Genomic DNA, 20479 nt, shown 5'->3' with positions numbered 1-20479 from the left:
GTGTGTTCCAGGCAGACAAACTCATACGTTAAGTGAGAAGTGCATCCATCTCAGGACAGTGAGGTCTTTCTCAGGCAATCTAGATCTTCCATACACCACGGGTATATATGCAGAGATAATTTTGTAAATTAAAGAACACGGGCTCAGCTCTGCTGCAGATATTCCTGCCTGGACTGCTAAACAGATCTTTAAGGCATTTTTAGGGTGGCAGTAAGGCCATGTGCTCCTCAAACCTGCTGAATGCCTACTTTTGTACGTGTGCAAATCGATAGGCAGGATGAGAATCTGCACATACACAAAGCCAGACTCCACTTTGGGGGCTTCAAGGTGATGGATCACAAATAAAACGACTCAAGAAAGATCAGAAGTGCTGCACCTTGTGAATGCAAACAACTCTGCAGTCTTAAAAAGAAAGCCTTAGAGCACAGGTTAAGCTAACTTATTAGGGCTGATCCCAGCCTCTGCCAAAATCCAGGGGCCAAAGTCCGACCTACCTGCTCTGAATGTTCTCCAGTTGTTGGGAAAGGCCTGGTTTATTGGTGGCTTCAACTACATTTGGGGTTACCCGAACTTCACAGGCCAGCTCCTTAAAATCAGCATCAATGCCTTCAAAGAGTTTGGAGTCCTAAAAAGCAACAGAGAACATATTCATGGTAAAGCACTGATTTTGTTACAGAAGGTCCCATCCTTTTGGCACCGTATTTGTGTTGAGGGGAGAAATTCCCCACGGAGGACCTTGTGCCCAGAGCAGAAGGGGACACCTCCACCATTTCAGAGGGGCTCTTCCACCCAAACGCCCTTAACAAGCACTCCACCTTGTGACTGCTCCCACAGAAGCCATGGATAAAGTGATCCATGCAGAAGTCAGTGCCTAGGATCCATCACTTTCATAGGGTTGAACTGCCCTTTGAATGCCTCCTCAAACCTGTTCTCCTGTGATCAGATGGCATATCAAGCCTCCCTGGCCATGGCAGCAGCATGAACTAAACTGAGAAGAATTAATAAAGCTATGTTCAGAATGTTCCTGCTCCTCCCTTCCTCCCCAGTCAGGCTACAGAAGCACTCAAAGCTCTCCTGGTGACACCTCCATGCTACTCTGCATTCAGTGCTGGTAGCAAGTCCCTGCCCCAAGGGCTGAGCCGTCCTCACAAGGCACACAAGGAGGCTCCAGTACATCCCATGCCCAGCTGGCACAGTGCTCCCCAGCCCTGGGTGCATCCCAAGGAGGTTCAGCCTCCCAAAACACTGAGTTTCTGGTCTGAGCCACCTGCCAAGTGGGTACTGAGATGCAGGCAGCTGCCCAGCAGGATGCAGATTCACATCATGAAGAGATTTCACAACATGCCATCAAAGAGCAGCCAGATATTAACAGTTTGCTGGCAGTTCAGCCTTCATGGCTCTGGTTATTAGGACCTCTGCCCAGTAAGAAAAGCTGTGGGAGTAACTGTCCACACAGAGCAGGACAAGGGGACAGCAACAACACGGTGCATCACCAGGACAACACTGGGCTGTTCACACTCTGCCCCCAGCTTCACCCAAGACCTGACACCACACGTGATGGGAACAGTGGGGACACTGCCAACTCCAGCTCATGCAAAGGCAGATCCCTCAGCATGGATACAAGCAGCCCAGGGGAGCCAAGACCCAGACTGGAGCATTTTCTAAGTAACGAAATGGAGCCTGGTGCAAGGCTGGTGGGCTTCTACAGACACCCCAAGGAGGTCACCAATGACAAGCATGCTCCAGCTGCTGAAGCAAGTGAACATCTGCTCTCACCCTGCAGCAGCACTGAAGGCATGGAAGCACATGCTGCCAGAGCTGCTTGGCTCAGGTCTGTTTGGAGATCTTGCAGCATTTCCATAATTATTCTGGTCCCCTGTCCTCCAAGTAAGTAGGGAACCTGCCTGCAGCAGTGAACAGGGCTAGCAGCCTTGCACCCAGACTCCAGTAAATCTGTATTTGCTCCATTACAGTGAAAATCAGCTTCTCAGTTCAGGCACAACCTACAGTACAAAAACATCCCCGGGCAACACTGGGCAAACTACTGCTGCACTACTGGAGTGTCTGCCAAAAGGGAGGCAGCTGGAGACAAGTCCCACTCTTGAGAACATGACATTATAGACGATCCCATTTCAGATCATGAAGGATCTCCTTCAACCCCTTCCCAACAGAAAAAAAAAAAAGTGACTTGGGCTTTCTTACCTCGGGCAGCTGTGTCCGTATGTCCTCTGAGCCTATGAATATGCTCTCCAGGTGACACCACGTACGCTGCACTTCAAACCAGAGGGAAACGACAGAGTCTACAGTGGACAGTTTCTTCTGCCACGCAGATACTTCGTCCAAGAAGAAAGCAATGCATTTGGCTGTCATTAAATTCTGCAGCTGCACCTGGTTGTCTTCCAAGGTTTCAATGAGCACCTCGTCCGATTTCAGCAATGGGATGTTTGTCCGTTGGTGTGGCTCGTACTGAAACTCCATGCTGTTCCAGGTCATTGTCAGTTCCTTCAGGACCTTTTCCATACTCATTTCTCTCACTGCTTTGTCCACAATTCCACGAACCTCATCCTCAAAGTTATGCAGGCGGAGCTTCAGAAGATCAGCCAGCGTGGTGTCAGAGTCCATCACAAACCTCACACCCGTCACCTGCATCAGTTGAGCCCAGTGTCTTTCTCTAATAGCAGGATTCTGAAGTTCTGCTACAGCTTTCAGGGCTGTCAGCATGTTCTTCACTCTGCTGTCCAGCCCCGTGAAAGCACCCCATGCCCTCATCTCTTTATCCAAATTTCGAATCTCTCTTGCAAACTTTTTGCACTCAAGATCCATGTTTTCCACGTTAATATCCACCCATTTGGTGGTCTGCCAGTCATCAAGGCTGGTGTTCACAACCGAGATCATATCCCACAGCTCTTTGAGGAGACGCATCTCCTTTCTGCACTGCTTCAGTTGTTTATAATCTGGCACCATGACTTCAAATAGAGCAGCTGATTCATAAATCGAGGTCATGGCCGACTCCATTTGTTTAATCTCAATGTTCTTTGCATCCAGCAGCTGATAAGGCTTTTTAGCATCAAACCTAGAAAGAAATGTTATTATAACAACTTCTGAAGAAAACATAAAACAAATGGTGCCTCCAAGAGACAAAGCAGAGATTAAACATCTGTAGTACACACTGAAGGTACTTCCACGTGGCAGTGCTGATGCCACTTCAAAGCTGTGCACTCAGCATCCTGACTCTATGTCCCGCCAGCTCTGGACAGTGCTCCCAGCAACGCGACACCCCGGGCGTAGCAGATACAACATCGTGAGAAGGCAGGCTACAGCACAGACACTCAGATATGACCTCATCAAGCTTTATTCCTTCGGGTTTATGTGATGCTGCAATTTGCCTGTACCTGAACGGTGCTTCTTTCCGAAACCGCTCTCTGAATCTGTGCTGCTCAGCATCAAAGGCCGCGCAGCTCTTGCGCAGAGCTGTCATTTCGTTTGCCTGCAAAGGAGCCACGTGCTGCTTCACAGCTATCGCCTGCTTCTTTATATTGTTCCATTTTTCTGGCAGCTCCTGCAAGCAGAATTTAAACACGGGTAGGATGTATCTGAAACGGGATGGATGGCATATCTGATCTGCTGATGGATAATCCCAGAACAGGAAAAGCAAACGAAGCGGCGTTGTAAGTTGTAAGGAAATATTCCCATGATATAAAAGCTAAACACACAGTTTGGGCTAAAACTTCACTAGGTATTCACAGTTTTGAAGCATACTGAAGACTGACAGCTTACAACCAGCTGTTCTCATTACAAAAATATTTGCAATAATTTAAAAAAGACAAAAAGGGCCCCACGCTAAATTCTGTGCTCCCACAATGGTTCAATACTTGAGAAAGAACACGGATGCTGACACTGAGCCCAGCGGGACCCAGACACTGCTGTGAGCAGCCGAAGGCAGGAGGATGGGCTGTCTGTGCCAGCTCATCAGATCAGATGGATTTTCAGAGCTAATTAAGAAGCAAGACTCTGGGGCAAATCCCTCCAGCTTGTGTATATAAAATTGGTGCTAAATAAGACTGGTTTCCTTCTCAGGTCTGCAGCCAAAGTTGTAAGCACACGGTGCTGCTGACAACCCACCTGGGCTTTCCTTCTGAAGGGGATGTATTTCTTTTCACTATGGCTTTTTGGGCCATATTCTCAGCCCAGACACCAACACTGGCTGAGGACTCTGCTGTCCCTGAATCCCAGTGCTCTGCTTTGTCAGGGCACACATGGAGCTGCATCCTTGTCCTTGTCACCAGCTCCAGCCCAGCCACGGCCATGGAGCGAGAGGCAGAGAGTAACTTCTTTCTGGTTTTCCCACCCTATATGGCAGTGACTCAACCATGCAACTCTGTGTTGCCAGAAAGAATACAATTCGTTTGTTCTCTCCTGCATCTGAAGGGAAAAGCAGGAAACCAGGCAACTACAAAACCCCACTCAAGGCTGCATCAGAGAACAGGAGTAGCTGCTACACAGCTGCATAGGACAGGAAATCCCCAGGAAAGTCCCCCCTTTCAGCCTTGGGTTCTGCCCACAGCACTCAGTGACCACAGGGTATTCATTGGCATGCACCCATGCACTTCTCCACTGTAAAAAGATCAGATCACAGCATCACAGCACGGTTGGGTTGGAAGTGAACTTACAGCCCCCCCAGCCCCACTCCTGGCATGGGCTGTGTGCTCCCCACCAGCTCAGGCTGCCCAGGGCCCACCCGTGGCCTCAGGTACCTCCAGTGATGGGGCACCCACAGCAGAATTCCCTCCTAGCCCCCAAGGCTGCCTGGGTACCTCACGGTCCCCTTCACTGAAGCAAAAGGAATTCCCAAAAGAAAACCCATTCATCAGAGCCAGTTCTGGACAGGTGTCAGAACTCTTTCTGAGCCTGTTCCCAGTGATACCCTCTGAGTCACGGAAATTCGGTCTTACAGATCCAGCAGAGGACTGAAGTCCTTTGAGAAGGCAACTCCTCTGCCAATATTATCTTCCCCATCTCCACAGTTGCCAAGAACCAGCTTATTTAAAAATAATTATAATTCAACCTAATTAACAGATGCATTTGAAAATGCATTAATTTTTTCAAAAGTAATCGCTGGGAGTTGGAGCAGGCAATTCTATGTTTTTCATACATAACAAAAGGCTTAATCTCTGCTTTAAAAGAAGATCTCAATAGAACTCCAACATTTAGAGCTATCAAGGCACATCCCACAATAGCAAAACACTATCCAATGAGGCCCTCTAATGACTGGGAGAGGGGTCTTAAATAGACTTGCAGTGCTATTAATCTCACGTTCTCTTTAACATCTCCCATTTGGAAAACCTGTGTGTCCACCACCAGCTCTCACTCACCTCTAGTTGCTTATAGACTTCCTCGGGCAGCTGCTGCTCGTATGTCTTCAGCAGCTCCACAGTTTGCTTCAGAGGGTCAAACATGGCATCAGTGACACTCTGCCTTTCTTTAACAGCCATGAGATGACCCATAATCTCCACCAAGCCGTCATAATCTCCTTTTTCAACCCTTTTGCTCAAACCTTCATCAGCAATTTTTATGAACTCTTCAAGGTCAGTCAAGCTATGTAACGTAAAGAAGATAAACACACAATGAGGGGAAGTTGGGGGAAGCTTCCCTACATGCTTTACCTTGCTCTTAATCATGCCTGCTAATGGGCACGATCAGCAAAAGCATGATGGACTCCTGGATCTTTGGTCTCTTCCAGCACAACCAGACTTCTGTTCTCAAAACAGTGTTAAGTACCTGCTTACATTCTGTGGATGTTGCTAGGCCAATATGTGTTCTTAAATTCTTCACCTAATGAAGACTAAACTGCTGAGTCAAGGACTCTCAGCAAGAGTCCCTAACTGCCTAGTTGTAAAGTTATACAAAAAACTCTTAGCATGGAAATTATCTATCAAAGTCACAGTGCTGAAAAGAGCACACGTACTAGGTTTACATGGCAAGGGTTTGATAGCAAGGGGACTGCCCCATGTCAGACAAAAGCCAGCTCCAGAGGCCTCAAAAGGGACTCACGCTGAGCAGTGAGCAATGTTCTGGGAGAACAGAGCAAAGAAACAGGAAAACAGCTGCACCACAGCAGCCAGGAGAGAGAAGTACTAAAATGCACAGAGAGAATCCTGCTGCCTCACAGGGTCTGGGCAGAAGAAGGGCAGGAGGTGCTCCAGGCATGAAGCAGAAGAAACCTGCAGCACAGGAAAGGCCCACGGAGGAGCTGGCTGTCCCCCTGCAGCCCATGGGCAGTCATGGAGCAGCCCACAGGACAGCAGCGGATGGCACAGATCCAGGTTGGAGCTTGAAGTGCTGCAGACTATGGGAAGTCCACATGGGATCAGTTTGGGCAGGACAGCATCCCGTGGAAGGGACACGCAAAGAGCACCGGCAAAGTGACCACGGAGAAGCAGCAGAGACAAAGCATCACGAGCTGACTGCAGCCCATGCCCTGATCCCCTGCACTGATCCAGGGAGGAGACAGAAGAGGTATATGGGGAGATGTTTTCTACTTGTTTTTAGCCTCTCGTTGCTCTAGCCCATTAGTAACAGGCAACAATTAACCTCCCTACACTCACTCTGTTTTGCCCATGATGGTAACTGGGAGTGATCTCCCCATTCTTATATCAAACCCTGTGCCTTTTCTATCATATTTTCTTTCCCTGTTCACCCAAGGGAGGGGAGTAAGAGAGCGATGTGGTAAAGCTGAGCTGCCCATCAGGGAGAAAACACCACAACACAACGTCATACCATCCACAACATGCAATGCTCTTCACTACTAGAAACGTTTGCAAATACTTCTTTGTAAGTATCCAAGACCTACAGTAGCCTTAGTTGCAACTACTCACATAAATCACTGGATGCACTCTGTGCAGAGCTGGTAATCAACCAGCTACTCAGAGCAAGGAAAACATTACCTCAAAACTTGTTTGGAAAAGTCCCCCATTTTGTGACCTTCAAGCTACATCCCCATGACTGCCAGAATAGATCAGGACAGAGACACAGACATCCTACCTAAAACCACACAGCAGGTCCCAGGAGGATCTGCTTGTAGGATGTGGAGAGTAACAAGTCCACATAGCTCTTTGCACTTTATGCATTCATATGCATTCTCATATGCTCCCAGTAGAGACCAGGGGACAGAAGCCGTAGGGCATGTGGCAGAGCTGGAATACAGTAGGGACCCTTTGCTCCTGCTCTTGTATTTGTTAAATGATAAATGTCCAGTCAAGACATGAGAAACCCATTTTTATCTGGAGAAAGGAGCTGGGAACAGCTCTTACCTATGTGTGACGTGGTCAATGAGATGCTGCTTGAACAACAGACTCCACCTTTTAACCACATTCAGTAAGGACGCCTTGAAAGGGCGAGCATCGACTTTCATCCAGCCATGGAAGGTGCTGACGGGCTCGATGCGATTCACCTCCTCATAGATCTTCTCATAGGAGTCGATCTGCTCCCTGAACTGCTCGAGTGTGGGGGGTGTCTCGGGGACTCCGTCCTCTGCGTGAGCCTCAATTTCTGCAGCGGTGAGGATGTGCCCATAGAGTAGGAACTGGCGGAAGAACTCCTTTCTGTCATCCCCATAGAGGTAAGAGTAGTGATCGAAGGCACTGCGGTATTCACAACAGGCCGCCATCACAGCCTGCACGCGTCCCATCAGGGCGTGCCGCATGTCAGCCAGGTCAGCCATGTCCTCCATGTCAGCCTGGGGGAGGGAAGCAGAGCACAGTGACAGCGGGGCCTCGGTGCTGCTGCAGGGCACCGGGCAGCACTCAGCCACCAGACCTGGTAGTGGGGGAAGCCGCTGTGCCTGGCCAGCCTGGGCACCAGCGAGGAGATCCGGTAGATGTCATTGAGAAGGCTTTCCACCACATCATAGAAGCCATCATTTGTGCCGGGGTCCAGGGAGGGACGAAAAATCAAATCTGGGATGAGTAAATCCAGCTGCACTTCAAACAAGGGGGCAAGCTCTGCCTTGGGATCTGGTAAGGAAGATCAGAGACATCAGCATCTGTCTCGAGTTGAGAGGAATGACCGAGAGTCACCACTAACACCCAGCACAGGACACACGTGTTGTGCCCCATAAGGACACTGGCAGATGTGACCACAGACACCCACTCCCACGGTCCTGTGACACTGTGCCTGCAAACAGCATAGAGGAAAAGCTGGCAAAGCCAGCTGATGTTCCAGCAGACACAGATCAGACTGGAGAACAGATGAGGCAAAAATGATTTAAGGGTTGAAAAAATATGTGGAATGAAGCCTTACAGAGACCAGGCTCTTTAGCTAATCAAAAGGGAGTCTGAGAGCTGAACAATTACAGCACACAAGTACTTGCAGAGGAGAAAAACATCAGGAACTAAGAGGCACTTTGGTTTATTGAAGAAAGGCATAAAAAAAACAAAAACACAGCAACTGGAAATGGAAGCCAAATTCAAATGTGAAATTACATGTGTGTTTTTAACAAGATGTTTGGATTTCAATTCCCAACTCAACGTGCCTCACATCCAAGAGGGAAGCATCTTTGGAAACGTGCTTTAGGTAAACACAAGATGCTTGCAGCACAGTTGAGTGCACCTCCACAGTGGTCTTACGCAGGAGGTCTGACAGAAGTGACTCCTGAACCTGCCCCATCTCCTCGCTGGCCTGATGCCCAAGGATTGAGATTTTCTTCCCTGCCTTTCAGCAGCAGAATCAGCTCTTGAGACCGTCCACAAATTGAAGATGACATAACTGTGATGCTTTGTACATGTAAGGGCGGGGCAGGATTGGTAGCTGAGCTGTAGTACAGACCTGTGATGACTCCTCAATTTAGTCTGTCCTATCCCTCGCTGTCCTCTCTATCCCTTCCCTGTGCAACGCTTTGCTCCAGTGAACAGGAGATGGAGGCACCCACCCAACCTGGAGTTGCCAGAGACAGCACAAGAGGAACAGCAGAAAATCAGGAAAAGAGCATCTTCTAGGCACAATGAAGGTCTAGAACATAAAATAGCAAGGGAGACGTAACTCCTGCAATGCTTCTTCCTCCAGCTCCATCCTGTGCATCTCACCTCTGCTCCACACAAGGGATTCAAATGCTGCAATCCCCATCAGAGAGAAAAGTCATCTATCCCCATCCCCCTGCGTGTAGCCCACAGACACCACTGCGTAGTTTCCATGGCAGAGAAGAGCAGGAAATATACATAGGTGAGACTGAAGCAGTCACTGTGGCCAGCAGAAAGGAATCACCTGTGTTTTCCAGGAGGTACTTGAGTGAGCACTCAATGGCAGTAAAGAATCCATCCAGGATTATCTCATCTACGTAATCCACATAGGCCTTCCAGACATCAGATGTTGGGTCTGCAGTTAAGAGGCTCTGATTTTCCTGGAAAAAAACAAAGACACCTTCAAATTCAGAAGGGCCGAGTCTGTCCTACAAGAATGCTGCTCACAGCTAAGGACATGCCAGAGGGAGCACAGGTACCAGCCTTGTGCAGGGACTGGAAACCGGCTGGTTAATACTACAGACAAATGACTACTTACTTCTGTCAAAAACTGCTTTGTCATCTGAAACAGCTTAAAATAACCAAAAGTAAAAACAAACTCAGTGCAAAAGAGGCTTAGCAGCTTTGCTGTATGTTCTCCCCCCTCTTCTCTGAGGTCTCAGAGTTCTGCTTTGCACTCCTGCAGCAGGGAGCAACCAGGTGGCACCAAGGCTCCTCCCAGTGCAGGAAGACCCAAGCAAGCACCTCCATAATGTTACCTCCAGCAGACCAGGCCTTCAAGGCAGACTGTTTACATCTCTGTCCAACAAGTGGACATCTCAAAAAGATCACAGAGCTTTCACATTCAAGAAAGGGTTTTTAAACAAATGACAAAACCAGACAAAGGCTGGGATGACAAAAGAAAGAGTTCATTAAGAACATCCGTCCTCATCTTACCATGCTCTCTCTTCTTCCAGGACAGCTCCCAGACATGAAATTCAGTTTTTTGAGTTACAGCAAGCACTCCTGGGTTTCCTCCTTACATCCCCCCAAAGCCAGGCTGCGTGCCCACTCCCTGCTCCTCTCAGCAGCCAACCAGGCTCTGCTGGGACTGGGTCCCTGGCCCTGGCATGTCCTCTGAGCACTCCTTCTCCTATGGAAGCTCTCAACATTCAGTCTCAAAACCAAAAAGGTTTATCCTGCAGAGAGCAGAAACCAGCCCGCCCTGTCCATCGCTGTGGGGCCACTGGGCATGCTTAGGAGATACCTCAGACACATTTCACAACAGGGTGCACAGGAGAACATGCCAGCGCTGGTGTGGCAGCTCAGCACCAGAGAGCACTGCCAGGGGGGCTGTAGCTGACCCAAAGTTGCTGCTCCCCAGTTTGACACACTGCAGCTGGGTGCTTGAGCTACAGACAGGGCAAAGCAGGGCTCTGGCCCCTTGCAAACTCAAACTGGCAGCAGTGAGCTGACACTAGAAGAAAGGGAACCTCGTAGGAATGAGCACATTGACTGAGAGCATCACTGCCTTTGCCATTTTGAACAATGTTCCCATACTGCTGATGTTTCAATGAGCCTTGATTCCAGAGGCCTCATCCTGGTGAAAGAATGGGAGCCAGACTGTCCAGCACCTTCCACCTACTCTCCTGCCTTGCTCTGGTGCTCACAACTAGCCCCTCATAGTGCTTCTCACAGCAGCCTCAAGGCCCACTGAAGAGGACTTGAGCAACCAGGGAAGCCCAGCAGAACAGCTCTTGGCCCTTCTATTGTCCTCTCTTCCCAAGCCAGGCTTGGCCAGCACAGGTGTGGGGAAACCCCATTTTGGGCCATGGTGTCTTTCCCTCCCCAGAACCTTTGCAGTTGTTTCTGTCCCCACAAGTAGCACTGAAATTGTCACCATGACAGTGCCACCAGCCCTCCTGCAATGAACACAAGGCCATGTCCTCTTTGGCCACCACAGGAGATGCCCTCATCTCTTGGGTGGTAGCTGGTGGTAGCTTGTTATGTTGACAGCAGAAGAATAAAATCCTCACCCTGGTTCAGTGTGCAGAGAAGTGGATGAGTGGTTCAGGATTGGATGCAGATAGCAAGGCAAGGTGAACAGCAAGAGCTTGGTGTCCCAAGGCCAGGTGGAAACCCTCAACAGAGGTTTGGGTCTAAAACCCATCACCCTCCAGGCCAAGGTGCAGTGCCCACCACACAAAGCACATGACTCCAGAAGGTGAAAAGCAGAACTTTGGGTTTTCTCCTGCACTGCAAAGAAAACTCTCAGCAATGACAATGTTGCTGGAAAACTCCATGGTTTTGGACAGTAGCTTTTCTCCTGTCGCTTAGCTTCCCCCTGGACTGTCAGCATCACCTCCTGCTCCCTCAGGGGGATGACAATTGTGAAACAGAAAGGTCAGCTGCAGACAGCTGCCTTTGTATTTTCAGGTAAATATTTTGAAGGGAGAGCTTTCCTTTCAGCAGGACCCTGAAGCTTGATGCACGACTCCCCTCTAGTGGCTTCACGACAGCCAGGACTCCTTCAATGGGCTGTGGCTGCTCTTGCTCTTGTCCTGAGCTGGGTTTCCAGCAGTGCCCGGCCAGGAACACCCCACCACACAGCCACACCAGCTCACTCATCAACTGTGTTGTTAATTAACAATGCCTAAATCTTTCAAAGGCATTAAGAGAGTTAATTTTAAGGTGAAACAGCCATGGAAAATTTCAACAAAGGCCAGAAACACAGAGAAACCATAGTGACAACGTACTCCTGTGGATCAGCCCCCCTCACCTTCATCAGCAAATGAATCCTCAGCCCTGACTCTCGGACCAGGCTGTAACGCTTTTCCAGACGGTCCTGGCAGTCCTCCAGGCTCAGCAGTGATTCCTTCTTCCCATCTCTCCTTTCAAATATGGGTGACCCCCATGATAGCACAAAGCTCTGGATCTCCTCAACATTGCTTTTGGCTTTCTGTATCCTCTGCTCGAGGTCATGGACACCATCCATCACCATGGAGATGCGGTCCCAGACACCTGGCCAGAAATAAGATGACTTACTGTGTTTTCAGAGCTTCTGGGCCAAGCTCTCACACACCCTTAAGCTTAGCCTCTGACATTTTTTTTCCTTAGGTTTCATATATTTCTGACCCATTACTATTGCAAGACTGTCAACTGACAGAGCAACTTCCTGCCCTGAGCCACTGTGAGCTGCATCCTACCCCAGCAAGCCACAGCACAGTTAGCAGGCTAAGCAACCCTGTCACCACGACTGGAGCAGGGACCTTGCTCCCACAGCCTGGTCCCAGGCACCAGCAAAGGTTGTACTTAGATGCAGACAACTTCAGGCTCATCTGCAGGAAAATTCCTCCATCTTTATTGTGCAATGGAACTCTCTGAATAGAGCTTTTCAGCATGAGCACTTCTGCTTTGCATGTTCCCAAGGGAGGACATTTGTTCCTGTTCATACCACAAGCCTGATGACAGAAATATATATTCCACCAGTGAGCAGTTTGCTTTCACCAAGAGGAAACAAATTGTTTTCCTCTGCTTTACTTTGCAGTTAAAACTGATCAAGCAAGAACACTAGTTAAATCATCCTAAAGTCATGCAAAACCCAACTCCAGCTGCAGTACCTCATCCTTAAGGAAAAGCTATCGAGGAGGCAAGGCCACTGTAGTGCCAGATGGCCAGGCCAACAGTTCCCACTCTCTGCAGACTGGTAGAAAGCAGCACCTCTGGTACACAGGCACACAGTAACATGGGCTAGCACTGCGTGGTTAGCCCAGGCAGTGGAAGAGGCTCCAACCTCAGCCTTGCCAGCTCTTACAAACCCAAATCTGGCCTTCTCCAGGCTGAATCCAAAGGGAGCAGGATCCCATCTACCAGGCTAGCAGAATAAGAGAACAGGAAAAGCAGCAGGCAAGATGCAGGCTGCCCTTCATCTCGACAAAAAGAGGAGAGTGAGGCTGGGAACTGTAGCTGGGAACCAGGTGACAGATGTTTGGTCCTTGGGGGAATGAGACCCAAGTATATGAGCTCACATCTCCTAATGCTTAGCCAACTCACCCTCCATCTTCCAGTTCAATGTTTCCTCTGCTTCTTTCAGCTTCAAGTCAATATCCCGCAGCTGCTCCTTTATTAGAGGGTACTCAACCTCCAGGACTGTCTTCAGGATCTTGTTGTATCTGTTCACCATTAGCTCCAAATTGGCCACCATCTGTCGGTACGATTCCTTGGAGGAATAGATTTCTGCTGCTGTTGGTGGGATGCTTCCCATCTGGCTGCTGGACAAGTAGCTCACCTCCCTCAGCACTGAAACCAACTGGAAAAGCAAGGCATAGAGCTGAACACAGAGCAATCCTCCCCATTTACCCAGTATACACTCTCTTAGGGTTTTCCTGCTGTTTTGTTGATAAATCAGCATGCTCTGAAAAGCACACACACTTCCCAGTCTGTACTGCCTTCCATTGATCTCTGTTACTGGTTCTCTTTCCAGCCAAAAACAGACAGCTTTGGTAACTACCAAGCAAGTGAACACCATGTGGCCTCTAAAAGCCATGATGAACTTCTCTTAGCCACCATCACTAACAGTTTTTCGACAATAATCTTGTCTGAGAGCTTAGCAAACAGTTATCTAAGGGAAAGATGGGCCAGACTCCAGTTTTGTTGGTTCACTACAGATGACTGGCATAAAAGAAATATATATGAAAATAATTATCATCCAAATCTAGCAAGTCAAATTCTCCTGTTTCAGTGTGCCTACCTACCAGCAAAGCCTTCTGCTGGACACCTCCCCCAGCCCAACTGAAAGCTCTCAGTGTCAGAACATGTTTGAGCAGTGATGGGTTACACTTAGGAAATTTATTCAATTATAAACCCAATACAAATGCAAATCTGCAGCAAAGGGAACAGTGAGGTCTTCCAGCATGATATATGACTTTTAAGACTAAAAATCTTCATTGAGTTTAGTGACTAGTATGGTAAAGTGTTCCTGGAACTGCACACGTTGGGAAAGCTGATGGAGCACGAGGGCATCTGAGATACAGTCAAGTTCTCCTCTCTTTTTCCTTGTACTGGAAAGTCTATGATGTGACCAACATGGGGTTGTAAGTGTCATTCTCCTTTCCCCTTCATCCATGGAAGGTAAGTTCTGGAAGACTCTTTCATGCTGGAGGGTTGCAAATACATCCCTTTAAGCAAAGTGAGGTACTCCCAACTATTCTGGAGGAAATGAAGGGGCTAAACTGGCATCTGGGGACATGAGGCTGTCCTGGCTGTCCTCACTGCAGAAGGCAAAGAGCGGCAGCACTTGAAGACTGGCACAAGAGATGAGAGCAGGGCACGCCCAGCACATCACAGGCTCCAAATCCTCTCCCCAAGGTGAAGGGTAAAAAACATCCCGAGGCCGCTTGGCTCCCAACTCAGAACGGAGGTTCCAAGGAGATGGACAAATCCTTTGACTGAGAGCCAGGCCTGAATGAGCTGTAAAAATTAAACACTAAAACTGCAGCATACCCCAGGAAAGCGGGAAGGTTTTGGTGCCAGAATGTCCCAGGACCCTGAGAGCTAGTTTCTCCCATTAAATGGCATTTTTACATTTCCATGTTACTGGCTCCTACCAGACCTCAGAAAATCTCAGTCCATCTATTCTCTCTGCTGGTTTGTACCCCAGATTCTACCTCAGGCAAGGTGGATGGTCCACCCTTGCTGTGCTCCAGACAGGCTGTAGAGGAAATCTTAGGGCACAAGAAAAAAGACCCCAAATCTGTTCTAAGCCTCATGCAGTTCAATAGAAGAAATCTAACAGCCACAATACTATTGTAGCAAAATAAACATTTCCTGGGTTATACCATACCCTTTCAGGATGCCCAGAGTTCACATACACATAACATGAACCCAACTCAGCAGTTCATGCTGCAATGCTCTCCACACTAGTACCAAGTCTAATCTGGAGATGCTGACACCAGTTAAGTGTCTGTGTACCATGTGACTTTCCATTCTTGACACTAGAATTTGCTCTGCTTAAATCTCAATCCTGTTATTTTCTCAAGAGATAGAGGCAACAAAGAGGGTGGTAAATTCACATTACTTATCATAGAAGGGGCTCCACAGATGTCAGCAGAACAGATCTATTACCAAACCCACCCAATCACCTACACCTAGTGGAGCCCACTGAGAAAACAAAAAAGCCCAGCAGGGAGAGATGCCTGCAGGCAGGCAGGAAAGGCAGCTGGCAGTAGTTTTTACCTGGGGATCAAAATTGACTGCAAGCAGTTTGGTTTCTGGCTCTCTCCGGATGAGTGGTTGAGTAAGGTTGTACTGTGACTTTTCAGAGACTGTCTGGGACCAGTTTACATACAGTTTTTCTTGATACCTGCAGGAAAAAAGAGCACATTCATCATGTAGCTATTTAGCCAGCAGAGCAGGAGTATAACCAGATGAATCCAAGCTCACTTCTGAAGGTTGAACATGAAGGATGAGAAAACCCTTTCACATCAGTTTCACAATTAACATGACTCTGAAGGCAAGCACACAAAAAACAGTGACAGTATCAAATCAGGTGGACAAACAGAACTCCAGTACCACTTCTAGCAGAGAATACTGATTTGGAGACAGACTTCTAAAGCATTTGGCCTGAAGTAACAAGTAAGCAACTACTGGGCATTTCCAATGTTTCTAAGCAGGTTAGGTGCCTAAATCTATACAGATCCTGGGGTTGGATACCACTGCACTCACTTCTCTTGGAGAAGAGAGAAACCATCAGACACTTGGAGATCCAGCACTTGGAGAGCTCAGTCCCACCTCTGAGAACTGAAGCTGAGTCCTATTACCTCACATGATAAGGACAGTAACAATCAACCAAACAACAAAGCCTCTTGTGAATCATATTGTCATCTGAGTGCTCTGGAATGTGTCACCCAGAAAACACCTCTGTCAGAGCCAGCCACGACCTGCCCATTGGTCTGCTCCCTTCTGAAAGGCTGCATCATAATTACTCAGTGTTTTGGTTGGGACTTTTTGATCATCAGGACCAAGGCTGCCTCCATCTGCCTCATGTTCTTCAGGGATCCTGTGTGTCAGTTCCCTGCACTGCTGACCAAGAAAGAGTATGCTCTGCAGAGATGACTCCTCGCTGGGGAGGTGGCCACTCTGCAAGGGAAAGCCCAGAGCAACCACTTCAGATTTAACATCTGACTTCAAGATACCAAGTCAGCGATAACAAATCCCAGCATGAGCTGTGGAAAATACACATTACAGGCAGGGCAGATACACTCTGGGAATGAACAAAAGCAGCTGGAACTTCAGGCCAACCCAGATTTCCTACCACAGCAACTTCTACACTCAGTAGCTTGTACCAGTGCTACTGCTAGGCTGCATGGATCCTGTTCCTCCCAGGAAAGCTTCCTATTGCAAGACATCACAGAAAGACTGTGGCGTACACCAAAAGGATTCCTCCTCTTCTCTCATTAGAAAACCTTCTCTGGTTTAGATAGGAACAGTCCTAGGCCTTGGGCTGGTAAACATGCTGGAAGGTGATATGGTAGAGAACATTACTTCGTACAGTTACAGCCTTCCCTGCACCACTACTTACTGGTCGAGCAACTGGAGCATTTCTTGATACGTCTCTGACACCCTTCTTCCTTCAGTAGTCTCCAGGCAGCTGGTAGCAAAACAGACAAACTTAGCATTACATGCAGTTCTGTGAGACTGTAGTCCATATTTACCCCTTCCCAAGTTCACCCCCCAGTTTGTAGGACAGACTCTAGCTTACTGGGAACTGTGCATTTCACCCCACTACATCACCCAGAAACATTCTGCTGCACAAAGAATGATGGGGGCTTGGACAGCCCCTCTCACCTGTTTGTATGGCAAACTGCAAAATGGGAACCACAAACCAGAGGGGAAGAAGGGGACAGTGTTTCTGGAGGAAGGCTGGTCTCTTTAACATGTTCAACACTCCCAGTTTTGCACGCTCCATTTGCAGAGTGTGGCAACCTTCTGTTTAACGACCAGCATTTTTTAAGATCAAAGAGGCTCAAAAAGAAGCAGAACATGGCTCCTGTTGGACACAGCTGCTTGTAGTGCCAGGTCTGTGCCCTGGGAACCACGGGAGTGGGGAAGAGCCCCCCACAGTGCAGAAGGCAGAACCCCAGCAACCCATGGAGGCAGCCAACCAAAGTAATGCTCCAGGTTCAATCAATAATTTCCAAGGTTTCTTAAAAACAGTTGTTGATTTTGGAGAATATTTTGATAAAAACAAGATTTGTTTAAAACCCAGTGAATTCCCAGTGAGCTCAAAGGACGCTTGGTATCTCCTGCAAGTTCAGCTGAAAGCACAGGGAGCACTCAAGAGGTCACTGCTGGACAAGCACTGATCAAGCCCCAGCAAAACCAACTTCTTTCTTCCTTTTCAATCCTTTCCTTCTTTCAAGTTGCATTGCAGGAAACAGAACCACACCACCACTGCATGTTAACTAACACTCCAAACAGAGGAAAGAAAATCAGTGTGAAATGCAGACCTGGGACCTTCTTCACAAATTACAAAACTTGCCATTTGGATTCAAACAATGTGTGTGCTAACTTGGGCTCTGTGCTGGGGATGGTCCAAGGGCCTGTCTCACCGCAGCGATGTCCTTACTGCTGCAGAATGACTTGCACTTAAAGACACTTATATAATGGTAATACAAGGTGAGAGAAGACCACAAATATTAGACAGTGATGGAGATGGCTTGTTTTGGACAAGAAAAACCTGGATTCATTCACTCAGAATGGCCTCTAGCACAAGTAAAGCTGTTCCTGTGAACTACAACATGCAATCCCCAGCGTACCTTCAATTATCATCCTAGGTTCAACACTGCTTTACTTATAGGGCTTTTATACATCGATTCAGGAATGCTGACGTCTACACACAGTGCCACTAGGTCTGGTAGCTGCAAGTGCAGGACCACATCTCTCCAAGAAGATCCACAACGACAAACTTCTGAGTAAAAAATATCTCAGCATAGTTTCCTTACTTGGCTTTGTGGCATCGCTCCCTTGTTTAATGCTGAGCAATTTGTTTTCTGTCAGTGTCCAGGACAAGTCCTCATGTGTTCACCAACCTGAAACTCATCTCCACCAGCCCATCCCAGCTGAGTCTGGCCTGGCATCTCTCTGCCCTCCACTGGGTGACACCAGAATTGTGGCTTGCAGTCAAGGTCTGGGCTGCTCCCAGAGAGGTGATGAGTACACACACAGTGGGGTTGTAGGGGAAAAGGGTCCAATGTGTCTTGCAATTGCAACCTAGAACCACAGCTGAAAGCTGAGAAGGCCGTGTAGTATCCCACTGTGCCTCTTAACCACTTCCAAACAAATTCAGCTAACGAGTTCCTTAAAAACTGACTGCTGGCAAGCTGAAAACAGCCAGTGCTATCACTTCACACCTCTTCGACAGAAATATTTCAGCTATAAACATTGGATAATGTTCAATACAGAAAGAAAATCAAGATTGATTAGAGGAAAGATACCAAGATAGTCATAAAACAACTTAGCTGGAACAGCCACGCACGGATGTGTGATGTGCCTGAAGTGACCAAACTGCGCCTGGATCCGTGCTCTCAGCTCCTGAGCCCAGCCCAGTGCTCCAGCCACCACCGGCATGTTCTTGTGCACAGGAGGGCATCCTAGGGGAGCACACAGAAACTGCATTTGACTAAAAAGTGACCTTCTAACCTGAAAGAAGCATGGAAAACAACTGATCTGCTTAAAACCATGTTGATTTCCCAGTTTTCTTCCTTAAAAGCAAGCATCTGAAAATTACTTTGATCAGTCAAGAAATCCAGTTCATGTTAGAAATAGAGCTGATACAGAGGCAGACTTTGCCTAGGAAGAATTCCCTCCTCCCCACAAACACTGACCTAAGGACTTTTGTTTAGCAGCTACTGCTGACCATATCTTGTCTAACATCCACAGAATAACTTTCCTCAAACACACAGCAAAAAAATAAACACTTCCATTCCTTTTGTTAACCCACACTGATTCCACCAGCACTATCTCTTCTGGACCTTGTCTGGTTCCAGTAATGTGCCAGGAGTGTACCCATTCACTTCTGCTACAGAGCACGTGGGAAATACTAAAACAGGAGAAGGCTGATTAAACCCCTGCTTACAAATCCCCCCTTGTGTACACTGCATTTACAGCTTTACAAGAGAAACATCATGAATTCATACCAGGGAGCACATGAGCAGGATGAAAGTCCCATGCAGTGTTAGATGAAGAAAACTCTTCTTCCACAATAACCCCATGCAATGCTATAGGCTTGGGGCGGAATGGCTTGAAGAATGTAGAGAGGAAAAGGACCTGGGGGTGTTGGTTGATGCTCGGCTCAACATGAGCCGGCAGTGTGCCCAGGTGGCCAAGAAGGCCAACGGCATCCTGGCCTGTATTAGAAATAGTGTAGCCAGCAGGAGCAGGGAGGTGATCATCCCCCTGTACTCAGCTCTGGTACGGCCGCACCTCGAGTGCTGCGTTCAGTTTTGGGCCCCTCACTCCAAGAAGGACATTGAGGCCCTGGAGCATGTTCAGAGAAGGGCAACAAAACTGGGGAGGGGTCTGGAGCACAAGTCTTATGAGGAGCAGCTGAGGGAGCTGGGATTGTTTAGTCTGGAGAAGAGGAGGCTCAGAGGAGACCTTATTGCACTCTACCACTTCCTGAAGGGGGGTTGTGGTGAGGAGGGGGTGGGCCTCTTCTCCCTGATAAATAATGACAGGACGAGAGGGAATGGCCACAAGTTGCGCTGGGGAAGATTTAGATTAGACCTGAGGAAACAGTTTTTCTCTGAAAGAGTGGTCAGGCACTGGAATGGCCTGCCTAGGGAGGTGGGTGAGGCACCATCCCTAGCACTGTTCAAGAAGCGTTTAGATGAGGTGCTAAAGGATTTGATTTAGTAGCTTAGTGGGTAGGGATGGTAATAGGATGGTTGGACTAGATGATCTTGTAGGTCCTTTCCAACCTCATGTACCTATGAACCTATGAACCTTCTCACAGCCTTACTGGGGAAATCTCAGCAAGCATCTCCATTCCCAGCTACATATCACATACACAAACAGAAAAGATATCTCCTCCTCCCCTCCAACTCTGGTAGATTATTTGCTTTAATACTAAGAACAGAGATGTTTCCCAGGCACTTCCATGATCACTAGGAGTGATACAGTGGCTGTACATTTTTGCAGCTCAGAAGTTTTGGTTTCCCCAGGAGACACAAATTATTTCACCCCCACACCCATAAAAGTCATCTAAACCCAGTCTTACTCAGCAATTTCTACTCACCAAGCTCCAGCTCTGCCTGTACATGCCTGGAGTAGATCAGCCTAGCATCGCTCAAGGCACTGCTGAACATGCGGATGAGGTCAGAGTATTTGCCAGCAGCATCTGCAGCAATTACTGGCCGCTCCAGAAGGCTCCCAAACATCTCCAGCAGCTGCAGATAAAAAAGGAGGGGGAAACAATCACACTAATT

The 20479-nt window shown here is 48.1% G+C and overlaps 1 protein-coding gene across 1 annotated transcript in view; it reads right to left on the bottom strand.

Moving 5' to 3' along the window:
• The window catches only part of DNAH9 (dynein axonemal heavy chain 9), a 180951-nt gene that overhangs the window by 142778 nt on the left and 17694 nt on the right, over window positions 1–20479 (bottom strand). Inside the window, exons 9-21 of the mRNA XM_065735131.1 lie at window positions 20290–20440; window positions 18529–18643; window positions 16573–16641; window positions 15228–15354; window positions 13047–13302; window positions 11773–12014; window positions 9259–9394; window positions 7816–8012; window positions 7311–7735; window positions 5373–5595; window positions 3393–3559; window positions 2203–3073; window positions 495–625 (exon numbers count right to left, since the gene is read on the bottom strand). Coding sequence (XP_065591203.1) covers window positions 495–625; window positions 2203–3073; window positions 3393–3559; window positions 5373–5595; window positions 7311–7735; window positions 7816–8012; window positions 9259–9394; window positions 11773–12014; window positions 13047–13302; window positions 15228–15354; window positions 16573–16641; window positions 18529–18643; window positions 20290–20440 — 3110 coding nt within the window. The remainder of the gene's footprint in view (window positions 1–494; window positions 626–2202; window positions 3074–3392; window positions 3560–5372; window positions 5596–7310; window positions 7736–7815; window positions 8013–9258; window positions 9395–11772; window positions 12015–13046; window positions 13303–15227; window positions 15355–16572; window positions 16642–18528; window positions 18644–20289; window positions 20441–20479) is intronic.

This window comes from Cyrtonyx montezumae, unplaced genomic scaffold, assembly GCF_038088225.1.
Source record: "Cyrtonyx montezumae isolate F1298 unplaced genomic scaffold, pur_monq_1.0 scaffold_19, whole genome shotgun sequence".
Taxonomy (NCBI): Eukaryota; Metazoa; Chordata; class Aves; order Galliformes; family Odontophoridae; genus Cyrtonyx; species Cyrtonyx montezumae.
The sequence above is the reverse complement of the archived record's forward strand: the minus strand, read 5'-3'. Positions and strand labels throughout refer to the sequence as shown.